The sequence below is a fragment of the Pseudopodoces humilis genome, chromosome 4 (genome assembly GCF_049639895.1).
Source record: "Pseudopodoces humilis isolate 2021_Gansu_Grassland_sample_001 chromosome 4, ASM4963989v1, whole genome shotgun sequence".
NCBI lineage: Eukaryota > Metazoa > Chordata > Aves > Passeriformes > Paridae > Pseudopodoces > Pseudopodoces humilis.
This window is the reverse complement of record NC_142203.1, coordinates 5,069,413-5,081,567: the sequence shown is the minus strand read 5'-3', so window position 1 is coordinate 5,081,567 and position 12,155 is coordinate 5,069,413. Positions and strand designations below refer to the sequence as shown.

At 42.3% G+C, this 12,155-nt stretch overlaps 1 protein-coding gene across 7 annotated transcripts in view; it reads left to right on the top strand.

Annotated features, from left to right (window-relative positions):
* The window catches only part of CAST (calpastatin), a 52,131-nt gene extending 43,565 nt beyond the window's left edge, over positions 1 to 8,566 (top strand). For 6 of the 7 annotated variants that reach the window (XM_088054123.1, XM_014262390.2, XM_014262396.2 and 3 more), the window contains 11 exons: positions 214 to 297; positions 762 to 809; positions 975 to 1,070; positions 1,614 to 1,712; positions 2,464 to 2,565; positions 3,606 to 3,698; positions 4,227 to 4,271; positions 4,697 to 4,786; positions 5,642 to 5,721; positions 6,829 to 6,895; positions 7,390 to 8,566. In XM_088054123.1, the coding sequence (XP_087910249.1) occupies positions 214 to 297; positions 762 to 809; positions 975 to 1,070; positions 1,614 to 1,712; positions 2,464 to 2,565; positions 3,606 to 3,698; positions 4,227 to 4,271; positions 4,697 to 4,786; positions 5,642 to 5,721; positions 6,829 to 6,886 (795 nt within the window). In that variant the 3' untranslated portion in view covers positions 6,887 to 6,895; positions 7,390 to 8,566. The remainder of the gene's footprint in view (positions 1 to 213; positions 298 to 761; positions 810 to 974; positions 1,071 to 1,613; positions 1,713 to 2,463; positions 2,566 to 3,605; positions 3,699 to 4,226; positions 4,272 to 4,696; positions 4,787 to 5,641; positions 5,722 to 6,828; positions 6,896 to 7,389) is intronic. The other variant, XM_088054120.1, reaches the window with a different exon arrangement.
* Positions 8,567 to 12,155: the final 3,589 nt, after the last annotated feature.

The window sequence follows — 12,155 nt, the reverse complement described above, 5'->3', positions numbered from 1 at the left end:
CACTTCTGATACACAGAGGAAGAAACAGGCAGAGGAATGAAGGCTTTCTCAAGAGAAAATGCTTTATTTTATCTTTCATGAGATTTGTATCTGGTGGTTGGATTGAATGAGAAAGACAAATTTGAATCAGAAGACTGAAGGCTGGAAGCTTGTTCATGTGCATTTCTGTGGGTAGTTGTTTTTCTTACTGTGATTCCTATTTTGCCTTCACAGGAGAAAACCAAAAAGAAACAACACAAAAAACTGGGTGAAGAAGAAGAAACGATTCCTCCAGAGTACAGATTAACAGAAGCCAAAGTAATTTATTTAATGTGCTTTGTCTTACTTCCCTTTCATTCCTCAGAATGTGTGGGTGAAACTGAGATTCCCATTTAGTTTTGAAACACTGATGTTTTGGTTCAGCCATTTTTATAATATCTAGAAATTCTGGTTTCCCACAAATACGTGTCATCTATCTTTGGATGCCAGCATGGGCATAAAAGTACCTGCAAATTAATAATTCTGTGTGAGATAAGTCCACCAGAGTCTCTCAGTAGCTTCTGGTATTTTAGAAAGAAATAAATAGTGATTGGATAAAACTGTTAAGAAAACCCCAAGGACCTGGATGTTTTAAGTGGCATCTTGAGTAGCAGCATTAGATGCTACAGAGGCTGCTGGTTAGGTCCCTGTCCTGTGTAACATTCTCTGTTACTGAGAGAATGCTCCCAGAGTGCTTGTATTGCATGTTTAAGGTGTAATGCAAGGCATTTTTTTCTTTATAGGATAAAGATGGAAAACCTCTTCTACCAAAGCCAGAAGAGAAGTCACAGGTAAAAAAAAAAGTGATGATTTCAAATAACTGTTTTGTTTATGAATTGTTTACAAACGTCAGCAAGGTTACCCAGTGTTTAGTTTAAAAATTGTCTATGTTACCTGCTTGCTTTTTAAAGAGATGAAGAGACTTAAAATCTTCTTTTTTTACTTTTCAATGGCAGCCTATGAGTGAAAATGATCTTTTAGAGGGTTTGACAGAAGGGTTTTCCTGTTCTCCATCACCATCTGCACCATTACCTATGTCAACTGTACTAAAGGTGAATATATTAGATTTCTGAAATCTGGTTTTATTTTCAAGTTGTTTGAATAATCATGACAATTTCTATGTTTCCTTTATATAAAGTTCCTTAAATGGAATCCAATAACTAAAACTTTAAAATACTTCTTGCTGTAAGTTAATAGAAGAGCAGGACTTTAAAAAACAAACAAAAAACTAGTTATGTGACCTTTCTTTTCATCTGTTGCTTGCATAAGTAGTGCTTTGCAGCTGAGAATTTTAAAAGTGTTTTTTGGGAATATTAGGTGGCTTGGAGAAATCTTGGTTCTTTTGGAGTCATGTTAAACCTGTTTAAACATCAGCTGTGGCAAAGTCTATAACCCATTGGTTGAGATGAAGAACTGAGATGAGGAACAGTTGCACTGTGTGTGTGTGTGTGGGGATGTGTTTCAGTCTGAAAATTGGCAAGGCTCCTGAGGAAAATGAAATCCTAGAAATCACCTGTGTGGGTGCTGTGTTTTGGATGTGTTTTTGGGTCTGATGGGGTTTTTCTCTGGGTCCTCTGTGTGTCTTGTTCTTCTAGAAAGCCAAGGATGGTGCCCAGCCTGCGAGTTCCTCGGATGTGATCTCTGCTGCTACGGTTTCCTCAGTGCACTCAGCAGCTCCTGCACCTTCTACCTCAGTAAGAAACCTCTCCTGTAGGCCCTTACCCAAAGCAAGGGGCTGAGTAGTGAGGAGAGGCAGCAGCATGATCTGGACAGTTTGACCAGTGTGGATTGTTGCAGAATTTAATCATTTATTGCTAAAAATGGCTGTTGCCATAGAGAAGGAACGGCCATTTTTTTCCACTGGGGGGAAAAGAAAAAAAAAAGAAGAAAAAGAAAATGAGTGAACTCTCCATTTTCAACAGAGTTCCACTGGCAGCACCTTAACCACCTTTGAATACCAGGGGAACTTTCTTCCTGGGGTTTCTTGTCATGTTGCTCCACACTGTGATCCATGCAGAGGGATATTCCCTTGATGCTCCTAGCCTGGTTTGGAAGGGGAATATAAAGCTCCTCCTGCTGGTGTTGGCTTTAAGGACTTTTTTTATATCCAGGTTCTGTATAAAATTGCAAAATGAATGGTAATTACCAAACAATAATTGCTGAACAATTGCAAACCATTTCATAGATATGTTCTCATTACAACAGCTAGGCTTATTTATAAAAAAAGAAAACCATTCAAATAAATTCTATAAGCCCTTCTTGAAATTATGTTTTCTGCAAATCAGAAATATTCTGTATTTCTCCCCAACTATTGTGCAAGTACAAAGGGAGTGCTCTTTGTTCACTCAGGTTCTGCAGTTCATTAGCCAGTACTCATAGTAGATTGATGAATAACATAATTTATGCAGCAGATGTGCTTTCACAAATGTGTTTCTGCTTTGTTAGGGAGGAAGAGAGATGGATGAAGCCTTGGATCTCCTATCTGACTCCCTGGGACAAAGGGAACCTGACCCTGATGAGAACAAACCAGTTGTGGATAAAGTGAAGGTAACAAAAGACTTTCTGAAACTTGAGCAATTTTGGGAGAGGGAGGGGTGGGAGAGAAAAAAACAAAAAAACCCTCCAAAACCCCCAAAGTCTACAATGGTTCTCATATGCTGACAGGAGTATATGGCATTGGGATTTTAGATGTTGTAAGAGTAAGGTTATTGGAGAAAAAAAAATCCATGCTCTTATGTACAGGTATATCAACCACTTTTCAGTCATCCGGATTACTTGTGTGTTCTGTGAAAAATGATGATTTGGTCAATATACTTTAGCCACTTGGAGGCAAGTGTTGAAATGTTACAGGTCATTTGAAATAATTTTAGTTCAGTGCCTTTTCATTTCATATGAGAAATTATTCTCATAATTTTTCAGGTGTCTTCTTGGGCCTCAGTTTCTAGAATTGATTTTCTGGCCCTCTTTTTGTCAAGCTTTGACTTTTATAAACACAAGTATCAAGTTCACTTAATCAGGCACATTTTTAGACTTCCTTGTTTCTGCTGGTTTTGTCTTCATTTAGTCTTTCATAAAATCCTATAAAGGCACTTCTGCTAACAAGAAAATAAATTTCTGCATAATAGTAGTAATAGTAATAATAAATTGTAATTTGAAATAGCTAAGGTAAAGTACATCACTGGGATAAAATAAAACCACCATATGCTGCCTATCAGTAAGTTTAGGTTGCAATCCTAGCTGGAGAAAAAAGATAAAAGAGATCCCCAAAATGTCTGCATTAAGAGAAACAAAAGGGTTCTTCAGCAGTCTGCTTAAAAATGTCCTTGTGGTGTTCTTGTGTGGCATTTTCCTGGTATGCTGCCAAAAATCAGAGCAGCATAAGTTGAAAAATAAATGTAGTTTTTAAAACTTTCAGGCGTGAAACACAGTTCATAGTGAAATGAATATATGTGGGTTTTCGCAGTAGTTTTAAAATTTTCAAGTGAAAAAAGGGTATCTCTCCTAAGTCTGATATGCCCTCTGACTTGTTCATTGCTAATATTTCTAACATGGATATTTAAAGTTCTTAAGAAATTAAATACTTTCAGGAAAAGACTAAATCTGAACACAGAGACAAGCTTGGAGAGAGAGATGAAACAATCCCACCTGACTATCGAAAACTTCTGGAGTCAGGTGAGCAGGTAAGGAAAAGCTTCCTTAGTTTTTATTTGCAACAGTGGAAATTTGAGACTCTCTGAGTCTGTCCCCTTCAGAATTACAAGTTGAATAAGTGAGTGTCTGTATTGTGTTTATATATTGGGGTGTGTATATATATATATTTATCATGTTTATATATTAGGGTATATATACCCTATATATAGGGTATATATATGAGATATATATATATATATACACCTGATATTTCAGGAATCTGACCTATCTATTTGAGGAAATACCCTTCAGTGGGAGTAGCTCTATCCTTGCATGCTTGTAAGTCAAAAAACAAAAGGGGAAAAAAAGTTTTGTTCTCTCTCTTTTTTTTTTTCCTTTTTCAACTGGGCAGTCTGAACAAATAAGTCATGTTGAACTACTAAAGAAATCTGTTTAGAATGGTGCAGTTTCATTGGCAATCTGTGAACACACAGTAGTGCTGTATGTAAATACTTATTTTATATTTTAAAACTAATCTGCCCAGTTCAAAATGAGGATCTGGTTTTTTTCTTCCCAAGAGTAAACCAGCAAAGGATGAAAGGATGAAACACAAAGGAAAGAAGGTAACGTTTATGATGGGGTTTATTGAGGTTTTCTTTTTATATTCATGATATTTATTCTGTGGGTTTTTCTCATGCTGTGGGTTCTGATTTTGGTTCAAAGTTATGTCACTGTAGGCTTAAGGGGTGTTTCATTGCAAAAACTCATAAATGCAGGAGGTAATAGGAACAGTAGTGGACAGTAGAACTTCAGTGGGAAGTAACTCTTCACAATAAATGCAGTTGTTCTGTACAACTGCATTATGAATGTTCAGGAAATCATGCCTCTTGAGAACCTCAAATAGATGTCTCTAACAGTGGAGTTCAGGTGTGTTTTTCTTTAAGAAAAGGGATCAATATTTAAAGCAGGCATAAATTCCTGAACTACTAATTTGACTGTGGGAAACTGGGTCGCACATTTTGTCACTTCCAAATTAAAATTTTTGCAGAAACCTATAGATGACAGTGCAGCTATTGATGCCTTATCAGGTGACTTTGATACTTGTGCAAAGGCTCCTGCTACACCCCAGCACTCAAAGGTAGGCCATTTTCTGCTAGTAACTTGCTAAGTAAACAGTTTTTCACTCCCCACTTTTCTTTGCAGTAGCTCAATATAGGTTTACAGGAAGCCTGTCCAGATGCAGGGATTGTCTCACTTCTGCAGTGGAAGTTGGATGTATTTTGCTGTGTGCTAAATATTTGGAGGAAGGAAGGTTTGTGTTAATTAGAGCCTTTCAGACAGGCTTGGAGAAGCAAGTTGAGCAAAGAAATGTGGTAGCAGATTTTAAGAGTGTTCAAAAACTGCAGACAGGCAGAGAAACCTTTTCTCAATGATAGGAGGTACTGTGTTGCAATGGTTGTTGGGTGGAACTGAGACACAGGTCAAGAGGGTTTTGTAGAGAGAAAAGCAGGGAGCAGCAAAGACTTTTAGATGTGTTAGGGAAAACAGTGGAGTTGACAAGAAGAAAGGAAAAGGAATGGACTGGAGAGGTCCTGCAGTTGAGAAAAGGAGCAGCAACTTTGAAACTGATGGTCAAATCAGCTGTATTCCTGGGAGGAAAGAGCTGCTTCCAAACAGCACTTCTTAACACTGCAGTGCTTCCCCAGGGGCTTCCCTCAGCACAGAACTCTCAGGCAGCTGAAGACAGGCCCACTGGTGTTTCAAGTGCTGCTTCATCTGCTCATGAAATCCAGGGCTAGAAATGCTGCTGCAACATTTTTGCCTGTTACTAAATGCAAAACCTGCCCATCTCTACCAAGTTTTTCTGATGCAGTCTCCTGTCAGCACAGCCTGTGTTGCTGCCAGCCCTATTCAAAAGATTGTGTTTTGGCAGATGTCAAAGCAGGAGCCACTCTATTCTCCTTGTAACTGTAATTATTTTTTTTCTTTGGAGTGTAGGACAAAAGTGGAAAGGAAGCTACGACCACTAAACCAAGCTCAAAGGATAAAGGAAAGCCCAGAGACCCTAAAACGGTACAAACATGTTTATTTTAGTATGGACAGTCATACAAGAGGGGTAGCTGCATTTTGGATTTATATTACAGGGTTGTTATTTAGGGGGGAGTTTTATATCAGTAGGTTGAACTTGATCCATTTTTGTAAATATGTACATAGGAGAAAGGCCCCTCTCTGTGTCAAGGGAAACTGGCAATAAACAGGGGCAAAATAATACTTACCTTTCAGAGAGAGTATGGTCTTCTGAGGGGTACTCAGTGCATGCTCCACAGGTTTCTCCTTCCCAGACTGGTTGATCTAAGAGTCTCACTTTGCATGCCTATAGCTGCCTCAGGCAGGATCCACACCACTTCTCTCATTTCTTGATAGTTTTGAGTAACAGCATCCCAAAAGTGACTAAAAAGTACTCCTACAACCACAGCCAGGTTCCCAAGTTATTATCAGAAGTTGTTTTTTAAAATTAATTAAGACCTACATACTTTCATATTAATAAACATGGTGGGGAAAGGCAGGCAGCTATTTCTACATTCAAAGAAAGGGAAATAAAAGGGGGGAGAAGGAGAACATAAAAAGGATTGCATGGCTTTTTTTTCCAGAAGTATAGAAAATTGATTCAGGTCAGGTTGAAGCTTGTTCCATCATGTGGTTCTCACAGAAGGTATGTGCAATAGATGCCTGAATCAGATGATTATATCTGCTCTGGAAATTTTACATTTCACATATCAGTGATGGGATTTGTGGTTGTCGTTATTATTAAATCACCACAGGTGCCTTTTGTGTGACCACAGAACTGTCCTGCAGTTCTCAGTGTAAAACTGAGGGGTGTCCTTATCTCCTGTTCAGGAGGATGTTCTGAACTGTGACCTGATCACTAGGGTGGGTAAAAAGGTCTTTTAGGAGCAGGGAATGACAAGGTCAGGCACAGCCCACTCTCTGAAAGAAAACGATAGTGAAAATGTGAAAGTGTTTGTACACAGCAGGAGACACAAATACTTTTGCTAAACAATCTGTATTTCAGGTGCAGATTGTATTTATGTCTGAGCTGTGATTCTGATGAGTGTCTTGTCACTGCCTGATTTCAGGTTTAACTTGGCTCAGTTTCTCATTGTCTCATCCTCTCTTTAGGCAAAGGGACAGTCCTCCAGCAGCAAATCTGAGAAGCAGAAAGCAAGCTAAACGTTAACCTTACCAGGTGAGGTTTCTCCTTCCCTGTTCCCTGGGTTACCACAAAGACAATTTTGTGCTTCTGAATTAAAGCTGAGTTTTGCTAGCAGTCCTTAATTCAAACCAAGACATGGTTAAAACTGCTGCTAAATCAAAATGCTTGGTATGGCTTTGCCCTTCAGGGTTCCCAGGCAGAAAAGTTTTTTCACATTCTTCATCCATTCAGTTTATACAGAACTACTTCATGTAACTAAACTCCTTTAGGCTGGTGGAATTCCAAGCGTTAGAAGGTGTGAAGTGCAGCTTCCCCAAGACATTTTCACAGAGTAATTAGGACCAAGCACATCTCAGCTGGGGGTTTTGATCTTTAGGTTATTGACCTTGTGTCATTTTCTCTGCTTTGGACCTATCTGGAGGCTTAGTTCCTATAATTCTTCCCAGACTTATGTAGTGAGTTTTATTTCCAATTAATAGAAGATGAGCACTCTGACTTAATTTTTTTGTTTTGTTTTCTGCCCCCAGGATCCTGCTGCATCGTGTGAAATGTCTTCTTTCTGTGGGTGGATGAATATTATTGAAGAACAAAAGCTGATGCCAAAAGCACATAGTTATTCTGGGTGGTTTTTGTACAGTGCTACTTGCTGGACTTCTTCTCATCTTTTCTTTTTTCTCAGTAGTAGACTCAGGTGGTTTGTTTCTTTCCTCCAGCAATTCACTTTATTGAGACTGCTATGGTCTGATATTTTTGTAATTTCCTTCAGCATTCAGGGGGAAAGAATGCTTTCTATTTGCAGGAAATATATTGCATCAATGAAGAGCTATGCCAAAAAAGAGAAAAGAAAAAAAAAAAAAATCTGCAGACTTTTGCACATAATCTCCACATAGTGCCTGTAAATCTCTGAAGAGTTCATATGTGCTAGCATTTTTTAACATTGCAGTGAATGCATTAAGTATTTTGGAATATAGTGAGCTTTAATTACCCTCAGCTCGGCTGTGCAGCCTTCTGCTCAGGCCAGTTCCTGGTGGGAAGCTGCAGGCCAGCTGTGGGGTAGCTAAGAATGAGAAATTGGGGATGAACCGCTTTTTCCAGCATGTCTGGACATCAAGCAGGTATTTGGGATGCTGCCTTTTAGCCGTAGTTAAAACACACTAGGGCAGGACTTTTTTTTTTTTTTATTAATATTGTTACCATTATTTCCAATTGTATCTGTACTGTTATCTCATAATTTCAGGAGTCTCCTGGACTGGACAAATAACAAATTTAACAGCTACCAACACATAAGGGTGGGGAAGGAAAGGAGGGGCACAAGCCTCAGCAGCAATTGAAGCTCAGGTCCAGGACTGGGCTGCTTTTTATCTTATTTTGCACTGTTTCTAGTCCTCCTGTTCCTGGCACTCCAGCAGGGAACACAGGGATGGGGCTGAAGGTGATGCTGCAGAGAGCAAAGCCCCATTTCTCCTGTTCCCTGCGAGGACAGGCACGGCCAGGCGCCTCTCACGGGTCAGCTGCCGCCACCTCTGTGGGTTTTCCTCTGCCTCCCTGCCCTGCAGAACATCCTTTTGCCCATCCTGCCACTGGCAGCAGAGCCCGGGGTCTTGCAGGCAGGTATGGTGCAGGGGCTGAAGTTGGGGATATTTAGACTCATGACTGTACTTGCAGTCTGCACCGTGCCACTCCAATAAAGATTTTAAGGATGCACTCTGCCCTTCCTGGCTTTTTATTTATCAGTGCTGCTGTCAGGCAGAAGAAAACCTAAGGGAAAAAAAAAAAAGCCACAAATGTTGGCATATTAAAACTGAGTCTTAACATTTCAAAAAACCCTGGAAAATACAGAATTGCAAAATCAACTAGGTTGGGAAAGACCTTTGAGATCATCAGGTCCAAGCTATGATCGAACACCACCTTGTCAACCAGACCATGGCACTTAGTGCCACATCCAGCCTTTTCTTAAACGCCTCCTGCAGCAGTGACTCCAACACCTCCCTGGGCAGCCCCTTCCAGTGCCCAGTGCCTCTTTCTTTACTTGTTAATGATACTCCACAAAGGCCTAAACAAGCTCCTTGAGACCCTGCTACATTTTTTTTGCCCCTTTTCCTTTGGATTTCAAAGCTCCATCATAGCTGACCAAGACCAGATCTAACTTCTGGACTGGTGCTGTGCTGGGAGGCAGCTGGAAGAGCAAGATGTAAGTCTCTGAAATTTATTGTGCCCTGATAAAGGCACAGTAAACTCACAGGTGCTGAAATAACTGTGTGTGAGGTCACATCTCTGTAGGAGGGGTAGTGCATCTGGGAGAACAGTAGTGCATTAGGCAAATCCTAAATTAAAGGGTGGGGAGGGAATAATAATGAGGCTCTGGGATACCAGGAAGTGGGGGTACCACATAATTTTCCCTCAGAGCTGAGCACTTAAAAGCAGAAAGCAGAAATGCCATTTACTACTCACAAAAGAAATAACAGCACAAAAAGGGACAAAAACACACCTTAATCTCAAATCACCTGTAATTAGAGTTTTTGTCAAATTCCCCTTTTTTGCCCTTAAAATGTTTTAAAAGCAACAGCCAGCGGTGCTTGAATAGCATAAAATGTCACTAACATGACGCACAGCTTTCTCAGAATTCCTGTGTTACATATAAATATATGTATATATATAAAAAATAAATGGAATTTGCCATGAGTAGGACAACGTGGTGCTTTCTACAGGATTGTGTCAGAGCTCTTGGCTCTCAACAGTGGAACAGGGTGCCTTCCTAACACCCATGAAGTGGGTTTGGACTCCTTAAGGCAGGTTTGACCTCCAGGTGGGAGAAAAGGGAAACACAGTCAAACACTTGGGATGAGTGCTAGATGATGACTTTTTTCCCTCTCTGTTTTTACCTCTGTTAAAATTCCAGCTGTTTCGGCACACCCATGAGGAAACTGAGGCAGGCTGGAACCACAGAAGAAATAGGGACTCAACGTAAAGGGTGCAAAGAAATCAAGTGTCCATAACCACAAGTGACAATTAACCGATTTTGGTTAAGTTTAAGACAGAAATAAGAGTTTTCAGCTGGTAAACAGAGCAGGCCGTTCACAAATGCCCTTAAAGAAAAGAAATTCGACCAAGATTTCAACCTTGGTTTCTCATGACTGGATGTGGCTCTCGGTGCCATGGCCTGGTTGTCAGGGTGGTGTTAGAGCATAAGTTTACTCCCCTGCAGGTGACACTCGAGGGCCATCAGGGGTCACCGAGTGTCCTCTCCGGTCACAGCCCTGCAGGGGATAACGCTGACCACGCCCCCTTTCCCTTGACTCGCCCCATGTGACTCCGCCCCTTTCCATGCCGTAACCGTCCCCTCGGCTTCGGCTCCACCCCCAAACAACCCCCACATCTCTCATTACCCAGCAGCTAGTGATGGATGGTGTTTAGGCAGAGAGTCAGCCATCCCCTGCACTTTATGAGGAGCTGAGCCACACAGAGGAAAATTTAATGTTTTCTCCTTTTCTTAGCTTAGCCGCTTTTAGTTAGGACGCTAGAGCATAGCAAGCTTCAGTAATGTTTAGCTAAGAGTAGAGTATTGTTGTCGTAGTGCAGCTCAGGAGTTGCCTTTTAGGGGAAAAGAGAGAATTGTCATAGTAAGAATGAAGCTATCAAAGCAAAAGCTGGGACTCAGTAGAAGCGGAGCATGCACGTGCTACGAGCTGTCAGCCTGAACAGGCCACCCGGAGGAGAGAATGATGAAGGTGAAGATGATGAAGTAGCCAGAAGAGGCTCTGATTCAGTCCTGGCTTTCAGCAAGACTGGCAATAAAACCCCAAAAGCCTCCAGAGCCCTGCCAGGTTCCTTTCTTTGCCACGCCACGCCTAATACAGACGGTGCCTTCGGAGCTGTGCGCTCCAGCCAGGCTGTGGCCTTCGTGGCTTTGCACTGCTTGCCAGCAGCCCAAGGCTCTCCCCCTCACCTTGGGGCCCTCCCCCAGCCCAGCCCACCTGCCCTGTAGAGATGTTGTCCCCCGTGCCCTGGCGTCCCCCAGGGCCAGCTGCAGCTGATGGCGGGGCAGCAGGAGGGAGCAGGCCCTGCTTGTCCCCCGCTCCAGGCCATCACTTGGCATGGGAGAGGAAAGGAGGGCTGAAATGGCACGTCTTCCTAAGGCTTCCCTCCTGTAAACCTCTGGGGCACCAAAGCGCTCTACTCAAGGGGGTCTGAGACCCTGCACGTGCCTCTCCATGCTGAACTGTCCTTCTTCCTTCCCTCAGCCCTACAGCCCTACAGCTGCTTGATGTGAGCTGCCTGGGGATGGGAAAACAAACGGGGGACGCAACAGAGAGCACACTTGAGCTTCTGGTCTGGCCTTGCAGAGCTACAGCCCATGGCATAGGGAACCGTGGATGGGAAGGGAAGAGCTGGGAAAAGTACAGCATGTGCACTATCAAGGCACCACCTTTCAAAGTATCAAGGTGTTTAAAACCATGTGGTTTTGGAACACAAATGATTCTGTAAGGGGTGGGAAATTTGTTGCTTGGGGCTCCCACTGCTTAGGGCTCTCACTGCTTGGGGCTGTAATGGGACATCATCTGAACCTTGAAATCAAGAGATGACTTCAGTGACTTCAAGGACTTCAAGAAACCACTTCAACCACTTTTCTGCTTGCACCTCCAATCAACCTCAGACTTCTTCTTGCTCGGCTTTGCATTTCTTTTGGCCAAAGCTTCCTGCTTAGGCTACTTTTTGCTGCCCTCCTTTAGAGTCCCATCTCTCGGTCAGCGTGGCACCTAGAAACTGGGGCCAAAGAGATGCTTTCAAATGGAGGCAACTCTCCTGGCCAACTACTGCAGATTTGCAGCAATAGAATTGCAGGGTAGAGCCGAGCAATTCAGCAATTGCTGAAAGTTTCAAATGCCCCCCTCAGCATGCCAAGTGTGAAGAGCCCAGTGGAAAGCTCCTCCAAGACACTGTGCCGCCCCCCAGCAGCAGGGCATGTGTCTGGGCTGAGTCAGCAGGAAAGCAAGCTAAGCCTAGGATCATCATTCCACCGGGAGCAGAGTTGATTTCCAAAGCACTTGCATTGCATTCCTGTCCTGGGGTGACTTTATGATACTGGTATCCCCAATCGTCTGGTTTATGTTATATATTAAGTTCTGCACCTTTAAGACTGGCTTTGAGAGCAAGAGAGGGAGAAGAAGAAGCGCGCAGTTTGTGTTAAAGAAAAACATCACTCCCCCAAATCTCGCTGGCGGGACTGTGGTGTCTGCAGCACGGACAGACAGCGGGATAGAGCTTCTCTCTGGCTTTTAGTTAGTTCTAGCTA